The following is a 15,628-nucleotide window of genomic DNA, read 5'->3' as shown; positions in this document are numbered from 1 at the left end:
TTTTCTTATCCATATTTGATCATTTCATCTGTGAACCCTTCTCTCACCTTACTGAACAATAGTCTATTTCTTCTCTCAATTCCAATGACGTATTGTCTGTACCCCTTATCTGGCACTTAGTAGATGCTGTTAATTTTAAATTAATTTCAAGTAAGCACTTGCTAATTGTTAATTAATCTAATTGAAAACAAGTTCTTTGACTAGTGCATTTTACAATTTGTCCCACAACTAGCAAAAAGAATTGATCAGTGTTTCTTAATCTGGGGCTTATGGACTAGCTTTTTGGGGGTTCAAGAACCCCCAGAAATTACAAATGAGTTGTGGAAGTCTGTGCATATGTCACAATCCCCCCAAACCCCCCCCTCAAAAAAGTGGGAGGGTTAACAACAACCAAGATAAATCTTCAACACATATACTTTGATTGGACTTTGGGGCTTTTAAACCAGAGATCTGTTATAATGTGGTCACATAGATGATCCCAGACCCTCAACTGTGAAAGACATCCTTCCATGATTGTGCCAGTGGGTTTTTAGCCCTCTCCCCATGTGTGTTCACCTTGGAATTCCACTCATGTGGTCAGCTTTGAAATTCCAAGGGGGTCTATGTTTGGGAGACATCTCTTGATTTCCTCCTCGATTCTGTCTTGTCCCATGCAAACATGTGGTTAGTGCCAGGGAAGCAGGACAAATTACTACAACTTTAAGCAAAGTAGCTCCTTGCTGCTGAGAGGCAAAACAAGCATCTAACTCAGGGGTCAGCAAACTTTTTCTGTAAAGGCCAAACAGTAAATAGTTTAGGTTTTGCAGGTCATGTGGTCTTTTTTGCAATTACTCAACTCTATCCCTGTTGCACCAATGCAGCCACAGAAGATAGCCTAGGTCCGTGGTCGGCAAAGTGCGGCTCGCGAGCCACATGCGGCTCTTTTGCCCCTTGAGTGTGGCTCTTCCTAAGCCTTAGGAGTACCCTAATTAAGTTAATAACAATGTACCTACCTATATAGTTTAAGTTTAAAAAATTTGGCTCTCAAAAGAAATTTCAATCGTTGTACTGTTGATATTTGGTTCTGTTGACTAACGAGTTTGCCGACCATTGGTCTAGGGGATGGAGGTTCACCTAGCACCCAGCACAGGATCTGCACGGAAACCAGGGAGTGCTTTGACTGATTAGAAAGGAAAAGCAAAGGGCCGTTCTGTTTTAGAATCAAGGGGCCCCCGTTCTCAGCACATTTTTCTTTCCACCAAAACTGTTTTCTGTGTGTAGCTCTTTAAAAGGGTGCTGCAAGTGCTGGATCCTGACAAGAAACTGGAGGACGCATGGGCTCATTGTGAGGGTGTTGAGAAAAAAACCAAGGAACCCACAAAACTGCTTGAAAAACGTCCCGCCCGAGCCTCCCCGGGGCCGTAAGTATTGTTCTAAATCCCTCAATTATTCCTGTCACCTGATGAAGCATTCTAGGAGTGTCCTTCTCAAAGGACACTCATTTTTAGAATAATTTAGAGAAGCAAAAGTAACTAAGTTGCCAAGAATGAGGGAAAGGAGCCTTGAGTCCTGCTCTAAACAGTGGTTTTTTAATTAATGGATGTTAATTAGCCAGCAATGGAGCAAACACCAGCGTGTCCACATGACTCGGTGAGAGCTGCTGGAGAAGAGATACACTGCAGACAGCCTGATTAATTGACCCAAAATGGCTCATTGAGTTATTTATGGCAGAAGCCCTTTTAGTCACATGATTGGGACCAATAGTTAATTGGATAGCCACCCCCCAAAAAAAAAGTTAATATAGGGAATTGTAAAAGATGACACTTAAGTACTTAAAGCACCTTATTTTACCCTAGAAGAGTGGTTCTCAACCTTCCTAATGCCGCGACCCTTTAATACAGTTCCTCATGTTGTGGTGACCCCCAACCATAAAATTATTTTCGTTGCTACTTCATAACTGTAATTTTGCTGCTGTTATGAATCGTAATGTAAATATCTGATATGCAGGATGTATTTAGGCGACCCTGTGAAAGGGTCGTTCGACCCCCAAAGGGGCCGCGACCCACAGGTTGAGAACCGCTGCCCTAGAACATAATTGCATTCACATTCTATCTTTTAGTATAAAGCCTTTTTTTGAGTATGGGTCTACTGCTTGGATTTCCAAGTCATCTTTTTTTGCATAAATCGCAGCAGTAATGACACCTTCATTGAATCTTTCTAAAGCACTGAGCTTAATTTCCATAGAAACAACTCTTGTTTTCCCAACTCATGTCATATTTAATTAAAAATGTAAATGCAATGAAATATGTATACTTGACATAAGTAGATGTGGGATATGCATTTGACTTTTGAAATTAACTGGTGTCACTTGCAGGCACTGAAGAGCGTAGGTGTCCTAGGGAGAAGCCCAGCCACGGCACCCAGACCACCGACAGGGCCCAGAACCATGGTCAGGGTGTTCGGAAGGGACATGTAGAGCTTTGCTAGTTGCACAAGTTACCTACCTGGAGTGAGAGAAAATGCACTGTATTAAATTATACATGTTTGTGAGGGTGAGACACAAGGTGACCGGAACTCTACTGTTCTGGCCCCTGAGTGTACCCGCTGGTAAATCTGGGGAGAACAACTGAGGACACTCATCTCAGCTCTGCCCTTTCACTGGGAAGCAAGTTCTCCTCTGTTTCTTCCTTCTTGAGGGAATGTCCCTGCTCAGGACAGGATTGGACAGTCTACCCATTTCTGGGTTTCAGTGAGCAAGGCCTCTTGGACCTAAACCCATGTCTTCCAATGTGGATGCTGTCAGTAATAATTTGTATTATTTTTCAACTTGCTCAGATCCTGGATGGGGAAGAGGGAGCAGCGTTATGTGAAGGGATCCCCTTGGAGACTCCAACTGTGGGTCAGTGTGGCCCTGGGAGCATCTTTAAATTCTTGGCCCTCAGTGAGCCATTCGCTAGTTATTATGGTCTGTAAATTTGTCTCAATTCTTTAAAAGAAGCCATTGACGAGGGTATAATCAAGGATGAAGAGTGGCTGATTATGATCAGATTTATATTTTGAAATGACTATTTTGGCTGCAGTTTAGAGAATAGGTTAGGGATTAAGGGTTGGGGATCCGAAGAGAAGATTCAGAGACACCAGTGAGGAGCCTTTTGCAGCAGTCCAGAGAAGACAGAACTAAAATCCATCAGACGTATTAATAGGCTAGGTTTTAGGGATGAGGGACAGAGGGGTCAAGGATGTCTCCTACTTGTCAAGATTGTCTGAGGCCATGGCAGACTCCAAGCATAGCAATTTACGCTTTTACCTGGCACATGTCTTAGTACTGATACTCATCATCTTAAAAATCACCTTATAATGGTAAAATGCTATATAAGCTTTAATTGTTATAACTAATCATGTCATTCTCTTTCTGTTATTGAAAATAGGAATGGAATCTTTGAAAAATTTAAATAGTGTGAGCTTGCAAGAAACTGTTGGAAATACTTGTTTTCCCCCATGATACCTTTTGAAATCCATTTGGATTCATGGTGGCTCATATTGTAGTGATCATATTTGATGATCCCATTGTCTTTAGTCCCAAGAAGACTCCTCTGTCGAAGAAGCCACGCCAATCGCTTTCTGAAGAGAAGCCCAGTGCAAAGGGTTCGCTCCACAAAGGTGGTCCTAATCCTTATGAAAACGTCCGCAAATCAGTGAGAGACTTCTGCGACTGGGCTGCTTCGATTGTACGTTAGTAGTAATACTTACAACTTTTAAAGTCACGTTCAAAGTTACTTTTATTAAAAAACAGTGTTTGGCTATCATCTAAGTCAAACAAAGTCATAAAGGAATCTTTATGACTCTCCCACCACTTATCATAGAAGTGTTTTCTACAGGTGACAAGCCTGATGTTCAGTCCCTTATGACCAAGGTCTCATCTTTACCTCAGTTATGCTCCCTCGGGCCCCTTCACATCACCTGTGGTGTTTTCTCCGTAGCATTAGCTTATACTTTCCTTCCATGCGTTATTGTTTACCTCACTGACTCTGCTTGCTATATTTCTGCTTCATCATTATTTCACCCTGGTTTCGATGCTACTCCTCCCTTTATGTTCCTGACTCTATTTCATGGCTCCTCTCTGTGAATGTCACCCCAACATCAGCTTCAGTTGCTAATGGCCTCATTCTCTCTGTGCTCCCCAATTTATGTTTTCTAACGTGGGATTGTGTTGAGTCTGTAGAGGAGGAAAATATAACTTTCCTTTTAGTCTTCTAAGTTCTCTCTAGGGCTCCTATAACAAAATTCAGATTAACAAGAGAAAAATAAGCAGAAGTTAATTAACTCGTATACATCATATATACATGGGAAATACCCAAGGAAAAGTGAGTAACTCTCCCAGGTGGCTTAGAATTCAGGCTTAAATACCATCTTCAGCACAAGACAAAAGAAAGAAGTGTGTGGGGAGCCAGTTATAAGGAGATGACCAGGAAAAGTAGGTAAACTAGAGTAAGGTTTGCTATGCAGACTTAAGTATGTGCCTTCTCCATTGATAAGCGTTTCTTATGATTTAGAGTCTTCCTTCTCTTCCTGGTACAGAGAGTGAGACACCCTTACAACTGGAGATTTCCCTATAAATGTAAATTTCTCTTACAAAAGGGTAACTTCTTATCCTGTTTCCAGAGCTTTTCCTGTTTTGTCTGCTGAGTCTCAAGACCATCAACTCAAAATAGTTCTTATGCCAGAGGCATATTTTGGAGTGGCATATTCTGCTGCCCTTCAAATCTAAGCTATTTTTTAGCCACATCATAGGTCAAGGGTCAGCCTACCGATTAGCTACTCTTTATGTACCCATCTCCACTCCCACTGGCTGTGGCCCGGGGAAGGCAGCAGAAGGGGTTGTTCTGTGCACAAAATATGTAAGAACCTACGGTAATTACAACAGGGGAGAAGACTGAAAATCAAAATTAAAGTTATATTAAAATCTTAAATGTTCTTGAATTCTGGTACTATAAGGGGCACCAGTCTTTTTCAGTAGAATTCTTGAATCTTTTTAATGTTTAATAAATATCTGTTAAGTGAGTGAATATTTAATACATATAACAAAGTCAGTTATACAATCAAGGCATGTCAATTGGCATTATTGTTCATATCTGAAAAGTTATTAGTATTCTATGTGTTTTCTAGGTTGAGATAATCTCTTTATGTGTTTTATATGTTGAAATCCTGTCAGTGGAAATATATATATGAATGTTTATTATTGCGACAGTCAACCACCTTCTTCAGCAGGAGCCCTGATGGGGCAGCTTCCCTTATGAGGGTCTGCGAGCAGAACAAACACTTTTCTAGACATGCCTGGAGAATACCTCTAGGGATGTCACTGCTCTAAAGGATTGGAGAAATTTCTTTGGTCAAACAGATTGACTTTTCCTCAGGCCCATTCATTCCCTCAGGGACTCACTGCTTCTTGCAGGTCCTAAATTCTCTCTTAAGGCAAAGTCCTCCAGGCCCCAAATACAGTTGACCTCCTTGAACAAGATGGTTTGAACTGTGCTGGCCCATTTATATGCAGATTTTTTTAAAAAAAAATGCCCATACTGTTTTCTAGCCATGGTTGGGAGTCCAGGTGTGGAGGGCTGACTTACACCATTTTATAGAAGGGGCTTGAGCATGGCAGGGGGTGGGATAGGCTGGGGAGTTGTAGGGTGTGTGAGGGGTATGGTGGGAAGGTCCTAGAACCAACCCTCCTCCCCTCCCTGCAAATATCAAGGGTAGTTAGGTCTTTGGGGAGTCAGGAGCTATATAGGATTTTCAATTGTGCTGGAGGTCAGCCCCCCTAAGCCCCCTTCCCTGTTGTTCAAGGGTCAACTATACTTCTTGTCTTCACTGAATGCTGACTGAGCATTTTCTCTTTCTCCAAACTATCTCTTCTCCAGCCATGGTCAAATGCCTCCCTTAGATTAAAGAAGAAAGCAAGGAGCATTTCGCCATCTGTCCTTGACTTGTGCAATGTGATATTCTTCCAGGGAAGCTCAAGGATTGATGAAGAGTACATCATGAAGCAATTTGACATTAACTATGAGAGGGGAGTCAGCCATAATACGCTCCACCCGATGAAGCTCGGCGAGATTCCTGGGGAACTAAAGAAGGGAGATGGGCTCAGGAAACAGCAGGAGTCAGAATTTTTCCAGGAACTAGAGCCAGAACCTAAGGTAATTACAACAGGAGAGAAGACTGAAAATCAAATTTAAAGTTTTATTAAAATCTTAAATGTTCTTGAATTCTGGTACTATAAGGGGCACCAGTCTTTTTCAGTAGAATTCTTGAATCTTTTTAATGTTTAATAAATATCTGTTAAGTGAGTGAATATTTAATACATATAACAAAGTCAGTTATACAATCAAGGCATGTCAATTGGCATTATTGTTCATATCTGAAAAGTTATTAGTATTCTATGTGTTTTCTAGGTTGAGATAATCTCTTTATGTGTTTTATATGTTGAAATCCTGTCAGAGGAAATATATATGAATGTTTATTATTGCAACAGTAAAATGCTGCAGTGAATGACCATGAACACTGTTCATTTTATGTCCAAAGAATTCTTGAGTTTTTAGGGGAGTCTAACTGACCACACACCATCATTCCTGATCGCATGCTTGCCTGATCATTAATAACTTGCTCAGTTTCCCAATGCCAATTTCCTGTGAAGGTAGAACAAGGTAATAGAGAGGGGAAATAACACACTACGTTCCAAAGGGAAGTATTGTGGGCCCCTAAGCACTTTTCCACTTTTTTACACAATGTGTTAGTGCAAATATACACACAAGTCAAATGTGCCAATCCAACAAAGACTTGAGTGCCTAAATGGGAGTTGGGGTGGGGAGATAGCTCCTTTCTCTAAAAGTGAAAAACTATATATTATCTTTAGCTACTCTCTGTATTTTACACATCATTTTTTATACTATATTTCCAACATTTTGGACATATTAACCTTGTCCTTTACAATCTAACACAATCGACTGACCTATTTTTACATAAATGATGTTTTCTATCCCTAACTCTATTGGTTTATGAAAACTACGCATTCCATCACTGATATCAACTCTTTAAATTTGTCCATTTTCCTCTCATCTTTCTAAAGGGTAAAATGCAAACTGTTGCTGGAAAAATTATGTCCATCACACCTACGGCCTGAACCCTTGCTTATCCTGAATCTGGGCTGAATGAAATTGCTCAATTCCTTGTACTTATAAATAATTGCACAAACTCTTCTTTATAAACCACGGTGGTTATTGCCAAAATTGAACTTTTGACTGGCAGATGGAGGGTCACTGTGCAAAAGTTCAAAATCTATTTCCACATGGTCCTTCTGCTGGTGGTGAATTCTTTCAGCTTTCGTTTGTCTGAAAACAGCCTTAGTCTGCCTAGGTTTTTCAAGATCTTTTTGTTGTTATATAATTCTCGGTTCCCAGTGTTTGGTTTGCTGGGTTGTTTTCAGAACTTTAAAGATGTCGCTTCACTGTCTTCTTGGTTGAGTTGTTTCCAATGAGAAATCTTCTGTCACCCTTACCTTTGTTTTTCTGGATATGTTTTATTCCTTGGCTGCTTTTAACATTTTCTCTTTGTTACTGTTTTTGAGTAATGTGATCATTACATACCTTGGTGTATATTTCTTGTAGCTGGGGTTTGCTGAGTCTCTTTGATCCATGGGTTTATAGTTTTCATCAGTTTTGGAAAAAGTTTTACTGTTATTTCTTAAAAAACAGTTTTTGGTCTCTCAACCCAACTCCCAGTGAAGCATCCATCTTATATAAAAACTGCTGTTTGAAATTGTAACCCTGCTATTTCTGGCTTCTGTAAATGCCTGCTGGCTTAAATAATAAGGAAAATAAGACGACTCCCATTTCAGAGAGGCCATAAACCTTCTCCAGACGAAGTTATCAGTGCTGGTGTCAGGCCAAGCCTTTGGTCGAGGTCTCAAAGCCCCAGCACACAAGGCCCTTTAAGAACTTACAAAGGGAACCGGAAAAACCTCATATTTGGGAGACAAAGAAGGTAAAATGGTATAAATACGGGAAACTTCCTGTGTGATTTCGCCCAGAATTTGAGAGACATTTTCCTCTGGGCCCGCGTGTAATAATAATAAATGTAACTCCATCTCTCTAAGCATTGCTTGGTTCTTCTCTGGTTTTCTGTAACACCAGGACTGTAATTACATGTTGTTAGACTGCATAAAGTTGTCTCATAGCTCATTGCTGCTCTGTTCAGTTTTTTATTATCTTTTCTCTCTGTTTCTATTGTTATATTTTTAAATTCTCTAATGTTTTTCCCTCCTGCTATGTCTAACCTGCTGTTAATCCTAGCCAATGTATTTTTCATCTCATACATTATAATTGTTATCTTAAGAAGTTCAACTTGGGTTTAAAAAAATATATATCTTCTGGCCTAGCCAGTGTGGTTCAGTGGTTGAGTGTTGACCTATGAACCAGGAGGTCACAGTTCAATTCTCGGTCAGGGCACATGAGGCAGCCAATCACTGATTCTCTCTCATCATTGATGTTTTTCTCTCTCTCTTCCTCTCCCTCTCCCTTCCTCTCTGAAATGAATAAAAATATATTTTAAAAAAATAAAAAAATATATATCTTCTGTGTCTCTACCTAATCTTTTGAGCTTACAGAATTATAATTCTTTTAATGTTCTTGTCTGCTAGTTCTAACATATCTATTGGTTCTGTGTGAGTTGCTATTAAAGATGTCGCTTCACTGTCTTCTTGGTTGAGTTGTTTCCAATGAGAAATCTTCTGTCATCCTTATCTTTGTTTTTTCTGCATATGTTTTACTCCTTGATTTATTTCCTCATTGTGGATTATGTTTTCTTGCCTCTCCACATGCCTGGTGATATTTGAGTAGATGAATTTTATCTTTTTGGGTGCTGGGCATTTAGGGTATAGTTAAAGTTATTTGGAAAAGTTTGATCCTTTGGGTCTTGCTTTTAAGATCTGTTGTGAAGGATCAAAGTAATGTTCAGTCTACGGCTGATTCCCTACTGCTGAGGCAGGACCCAGTATATTCTACCCAGTGTCCTGTGAATCCTTAGGTTCTCAGGAGGGAGTGGGCATTGTCCCTGCCCCATGCGTGCTGGGCACTGTTCTCTCTAATCCTTTGGTTGCTTTCTTCCCAGACCTCTGGTGTCGCGGCATTAGGAAGGTTGAGAACCACTGTCTTAGGGTATAGTTAAAGTTATTTGGAAAAGTTTGATCCTTTGGGTCTTGCTTTTAAGATCTGTTGTGAAGGATCAAAGTAATGTTCAGTCTACGGCTGATTCCCTACTGCTGAGGCAGGACCCAGTATATTCTACCCAGTGTCCTGTGAATCCTTAGGTTCTCAGGAGGGAGTGGGCATTGTTCTCTCTAATCCTTTGGTTGCTTTCTTCCCGGACCTCTGGCAATTTCCTCTCACACATGCACAGAGAGACACTCTGTGCAAACCTCTGGAATTCCCTTTCTTTGCAGTCTGGACTGCAAACTGTAGCTGCCTTCATCTTCCTGGATTTTCAGTGCTGTCTCCTCAACTCGAAGTCCACTGGGCTCCTCCTGGGCTCTCCCTGCACTGTGGCCTGCAAACTATCCAGGCAGTGAGCCCTTTCAATTGTGGGGTTTATCTTGTTGGTTTCCTGTCTCTCAGGGATCATGGTGTTTTGTTATTTGATGTCCAGTGTCGTAAACACATTTAAAAAAAAATACTGTGTTGGTTGTGTATGTGTGTTTGTTTGTTTTTGTTTGTTTGTTGCAGGTGGGAAGGTAAATCTGTTTACCCTGTTTCAGATGGAAGTCCCCATGTGTATTTTTTTTACCCCATGTTCTCTCAGGCGTGAGGTACTCTTTTCTTTGGTGTTCTTTAAAACTCTGAGCTTTCCTACTACCTTACCTCTGCTCACAATATTCTCTCTGCCTGAACTACCCTCTTCCAATGTCTTCATGCTTGTATCTCTCTTTAGGCACAGTTTACATGACAATGTGTTCCATGGGTTTTCTCCTGGTCCTTTGATTGACGTTAATTTATTCTTACTGCTAATCTCTCACAGCCATCTGTGCCTCTTATGTGCCTCTATGAATGAATTACCCTAGTATATTCATTCATCCGTTTGTTTATACATTCATTCAAAAAATAATTCTTAGCATCTACTACTATGTGCCAAAACGTGCTGGGAGCAAATGAAGGACTATCTCCTGCACTTAAGGAGCTTAGAGTCCAGTAGGATCAACAGGTAAATGATTAACTACAATGAAATGATGTCATGGTTTGTACAGGACAGAAGAAGTAATCAATTTCACCAAGCACAGTTAAGGCATCATAGAAGATACTATGCTTGTGCTGAGTCTTGAAAGAACACCAGTTACCCAAGAACATAACATAGTGTAGATTCAATAATTCTTCCTTCCCTTTTCCCTCTCTTTCCTTCCCTCCTTCCTTTAATTCAGTGGATCTCAACCAAGGGTGACTTTGCCCCCCAATCCCGGGATATTTGGCAATGTCTGGAGATGACATTTTTGGTTATCCCAATTTGGGGGGTGCTACAAAGAATTATCCAGCTCAAAATATCAATAATGCCCAAATTAAGGAATCGGACTTTAATTCAACAATTACTTATTGAGCACTTATTGTATCCTAAGTATTGTTCTAGATGCCAGGGGGATGTAGCACGGAACAATCTCAAAAGCTTGCATTTTTGAGGGTGAAAGGAGAGATAAACAATCAGAAAAATATATAGCATTTCAAATGGTGATAAGTACTATTGAGAAACATGAGTCAGGGAAAGAAGACAGGACTATTGTGAGGTGGTTATAATTTTTAAACTGGGTGGTCAGGAAGTATACTACTGAGAAGATCGCATGAAATCGGTAAGGGAGTAAGTCGTGTGGGTGTGTTGAGTAAAAAGCATTATGGCAGAAGGGATAGTGAGTGCAAAGGCCCTGAGGCGAAAGCATGAAGGGAGTGCTCTAGAAACAGCCAGAAGGTCCGTATGCTTGGAACGGAGGGATCACAATGCTAATGTAGATCTGAGGAGAGGGATTTCCCTCCCTCTGTCCTGTTCCATCCTCTCTGCTTTAGACAGGTGCCTCTGGCCGGACCCTTGATGCCCGACACATTCCACCTCATAGTTTAAATATGAGTGAGAAGAGAGAAGGGCTGGATCTTTGTGTTTCTTGTATCTTTGTCTCTCCCAAGCATTAGACCCTGCCTCCCCTTTGTGATGAGACAATATGTGGTTATTGTATCCATAGTATCCATAGTATCCAGCATGAACCAACAGATGCACTACTGAGAAATGGGAGAAAGAAAGGAATGGCATCTAGTTGTTTTCCTCTTTCTTCTTTTTTTTAAAAATATGTTTTTATTTATTTCAAAGAGAGAAGAAGGGAGAGGGAGAGGGAGAGAGAGACATTGATGTGAGAGAGAAACATTGATCAGTTGCCTGCTGTGTGCACCCAACTGGGGATCCAACCTGAAACCTGGGCATGTGCCTGACCGGGAATCGGGACAATGCTCAACCAACTGAGCCACAATGGCCAGGGCCCTCCTTTTTCTTCTAATTAAAGAGGCAAGAGATGGGTGTTGGATAGCATTTTTACAAGGCTGAGCACAGTGTTGGGCTAGTAACTTATCATTTTGGTTGACTGAAGGTTGTTTAAAGTCATTACCCTTTGGTGAAATATGTGATTTTTACATGATTTCTAGCTGCTTTATATAATTCTCTCCTTTGATCTTCCCAACAACCCTATGTGTGGGTACTGCTATCTTAGTTTACAGATGAAGAATTTAAGTAACTTGCCCGTCGACTTTAATATTTGCTAAGTGGAGGAAGTTGGATTTGAAACCAGATATCTCTAAATCCAAAGACCATGCTTAACCACCACATTATTTTCTCAATCTCAAACTCTTCATGTTACCTTTGTAAATCAAAGCATACTGAAGCTTCATAAAATACTTTGGCAAGGATAAATCATAAATTCAAAATAAATTCAAAATTGCTTTCATAAGCTAAATTTTTGTAAAAATGACCCCCCCAAAAAACACCAAAAAAAACAGCAACAAAAAACCAACACAACAACAACGAATGAAACTGTGAATTATGTTATTTTCCATAGAATACTTCTAAACCAAAGCACGTGAAGATGCGGTATGGATCCTGGTATCTGCACCCAAAACTGTGGAAAAGACAAAGAGCAGATGAACCTTTGATTGACCCCAAGGCCTTACACAAAGACGAGAATTTAAGAAAGGAGCAGAAGAAACAGGTATGTGTGTATGCTGTGGATCATCTGAACTAAACATTATCAGTGCAACTGCACCCTCATATTGTAGGTGGAGTCTCTGATTAATGCAGAGGCTTCTGAAAGTCTCATAGCTTAGATAGGGAATCCAGCAATGAGAATGCCAAGTCATTAGATAGGGAATGTCTAATAAGCAAGACTGGAAATTTCCTGGCTTCATGGTGGACAGAAATATTGCCAAAGATGGGGCAACTACTCACTGTACTTCTACCATGCTTGGTCCAGGGTTCATGGATACTTTGGCTGTCCACAGGGTGTTGTGACCAGGTAGGACCACCTCAGTACTCAGAATGGATATAATGTCACGGGTTCTCTTTGAGTAACACAGTGTGAGGCCTATTTAAAAAAAAATTTTTATCCGTAGTGAATGAATATTAAAGAATTTCAAAATTGCAACGTAGGACCACCTCAGTACTCAGAATGGATATAATGTCATGGATTCTCATTGAGTAACACAATGTGAGGCCTGTTTAAAAAAATTTTTTTTTTATCTGTAGTGAATGCATATTAAAGAATTTCAAAATTGCAATCAGGAAACTTCTTTTATGCAATTCAGCAGAGTTGCAGGAGCTGAGAGGAGAGGGATAAAGGCTGATATCACAAACAACAAAAATGTGCTCTAATTCTACTACAAATAAACTCTGCCTGCTGATCTCTTGTGTACAGGTATCTAATGGAAAGGAGATCCTCATTGCAGTCCTGAAAACTTGGAGATGTTGACACAACACTTGTGCAGGACTCCAATGAGAATATGTGTGAAACACTTCCCTTTTTCAATAGACCCCACACTTCTCCCGGATCTCAATGTGAAAACACTTTGAAAAAGTAAAATGCTATACAAATTTGGCTACTCATTCATTCATAAATCACTCATCAGCTGCCTCCTTTAGATTGGAGGAAGGATGGTCATTTTAAATATTTTTCTAGTACTGGGCATGAAATTCTTATTTTGAGATGTGAGATAATAATGTAAATAATATACAGCACTATTTCTTGGTGTATGTTTTTGGAGCTGCCTATCTAAATTTATGTGAATTTAATACATAACATAAAACTATTTCATTTGCATTTTTAAAATATAACAAACCATTCTCAAATATTTTAAAAGAAAAAATAGTTACAAAATTTTTTGTTTAAAGTATCTAGAAGTTCTCTTTTTAGAAATATATTCTTAAAGACTAAACGTTAAAAACAAATAATTTTCCAAAAATATTTTATTTTGACAGCAAAATCTAATAAAAGAAGTAATATATAAATTTTGGAAATATGGCTGATAGAACTATTACAGTAAAAGATGGTTTATCAGACAGTTTAGACACAAAAATGATTTAAAGCAACAGAGTCGTTCTATAATGATTTTTATGTCACAATTTTGTAATACCTGAAGATTGATTTACCTGTGTGCCTGTGAATTGGGGGGCCACTTGGCTATGGCACCCCAATTCACAAGACACAGGTGCAGGGTTGTGCTAGTAAGGGACAGTCACTATGATGACATTGCTGTCTTTCTGGTAACATGAGTCTTAACTGCTACTGATTAAGTTTGTTTGGAAGGTGAAATGGTCTTAAAGAACTGAATTACAATGGTATAATCTTACATATCCAATTTTTAAATTCAGATAAATGAAAGGAAAAACCAAATGAATACATGAATACTCCAAAGATACTGGGACTGGATCAAGTCTTTTTTGATAACCACGCCTTTTGGAGTTAAGATCTAAAAACTGTGAATATACTGTTGAATAAGAAAAACACTTCTGTTTCTTCCTCTACCACTCTCAACTCTAGTCACCAAATGTGTTAGGTTCCCCTACTCCCACACACACACCAAGAAATTCTCTGATTCCCTGAACATCATCTGGGTGTCCTACAATTTAATGTAATATTCTAGCTCTGCCTCTGGCTGGGCTGGTGCAGAACTTCCTGCTAAATGGTCCAACCTCCCACTCCACCGGTTACGGAGTCTTCCAAGGGGGGCTGCTCCACGTGGGAGGCAGCTGGGCCAGCTTTGCAAGTTAAGGGAGGGGAAACTAGACAGGCAAAAGAGAAAATGGGGAAGAGACAGAAGACCTTGGTGGGCCCCAGGAAGTGAATTTTTGCTCTGGTCTGTTTCCACGTGAGGCCGACAACAATGATATTGTCAATGCCAACCCCATTTTGTCCTGATACAAGCCACAGCTCTTTGTCCTTCGATATGGAAGCAAAGAAGCAAAGGAAACGTAAACACTTCCTAGAGAATTCAGAGTGTTTTAGTAGCAGTCAGAGTTTGCATGGCACATGCCCTGTACATAGTTCCCTTTTACTTTGGTCCCATTAAGGCCAACCCCAAGGCAGGTGCATCAGCAGGGAGACAACACATCTGACAGCAGAAACCAAACTGGCAGAATAAAAAGAGAAGATGCCAAATCCTATCTCTTGGCTCCTGTCTGAGGAAAAGCATCTTAGCTCTTTCTTCCAGGGGCCTGAGTCCTGGTGTTTGGATTCTGTCAGGGTGCTGAAGCCTTCCCATGAACAACTGAGCCCCTCAGCAGGTCTTGTGAATGTAACCTACACATCTGAGGTATTTTATAAAGAGTCAAATGATTCTAATTAGTCAAAGTGTCTCCTCAGGAGTTCAACCAGGAGAATGGGAGTTCGATCGCTTGCTATGATGTACACTGATCACCAGGGGGAGGTGCAGGACATGGCGGGCGACCAGCAGCTGTGGCGCAGTGCACAGGTGGCAAGGGGGAAGGAGGCAGGGAGGCAGGGAACTATGTGGTGGCAGTGAGGGAAGGAGGAGGCAGGGAAGCAGGGAACCATGTGGTGGCAGTGAGGGAAGGAGGCGGCAGGGAGGTGGGGGGAACTGCACAGTGGTGGCGTGCGGGCAGGGACACGGGGAACCTGATTGGCCCTGATTGCTGGCCAGGCCTAGGAACCCTACCCGTGCACGAATTTCGTGCACTAAGATCTAAAAACTGTGAATATACTGTTGAATAAGAAAAACACTTCTGTTTCTTCCTCTACCACTCTCAACTCTAGTCACCAAATGTGTTAGGTTCCCCTACTCCCACACACACACCAAGAAATTCTCTGATTCCCTGAACATCATCTGGGTGTCCTACAATTTAATGTAATATTGACATTATCTATCTGAAGATAAAGTCAGATCTCACAAGTTAAGGGCTCAGTCCCATGAGACTGCCCTCATTTCAGATGTGCTTCTGACCAACTGGCTAAATACATCGCTGGTTCCCACAGCCCCCTCCTCAGATTCGATCATCTGCTAGAGCAGCTCACAGAACTCAGGAAAACAGTTTATGTATCAGATTACCATCTATGTACATATCCTATATA

At 40.6% G+C, this 15,628-nt stretch overlaps 1 protein-coding gene across 1 annotated transcript in view; it reads left to right on the top strand.

The window, feature by feature from the left end:
• The window catches only part of FAM47E (family with sequence similarity 47, member E), a 48,666-nt gene that overhangs the window by 28,139 nt on the left and 4,899 nt on the right, over positions 1-15,628 (top strand). Inside the window, exons 4-7 of the mRNA XM_014544866.1 lie at positions 1,261-1,400; positions 3,557-3,707; positions 5,985-6,170; positions 12,107-12,256. Of these exons, the coding sequence (XP_014400352.1) occupies positions 1,261-1,400; positions 3,557-3,707; positions 5,985-6,170; positions 12,107-12,256 (627 nt within the window). The remainder of the gene's footprint in view (positions 1-1,260; positions 1,401-3,556; positions 3,708-5,984; positions 6,171-12,106; positions 12,257-15,628) is intronic.

Source organism: Myotis brandtii, unplaced genomic scaffold (genome assembly GCF_000412655.1).
Source record: "Myotis brandtii unplaced genomic scaffold, ASM41265v1 scaffold111, whole genome shotgun sequence".
In the NCBI taxonomy this organism is placed as follows: domain Eukaryota; kingdom Metazoa; phylum Chordata; class Mammalia; order Chiroptera; family Vespertilionidae; genus Myotis; species Myotis brandtii.
This window is presented reverse-complemented; position numbering and strand designations above follow the sequence as displayed.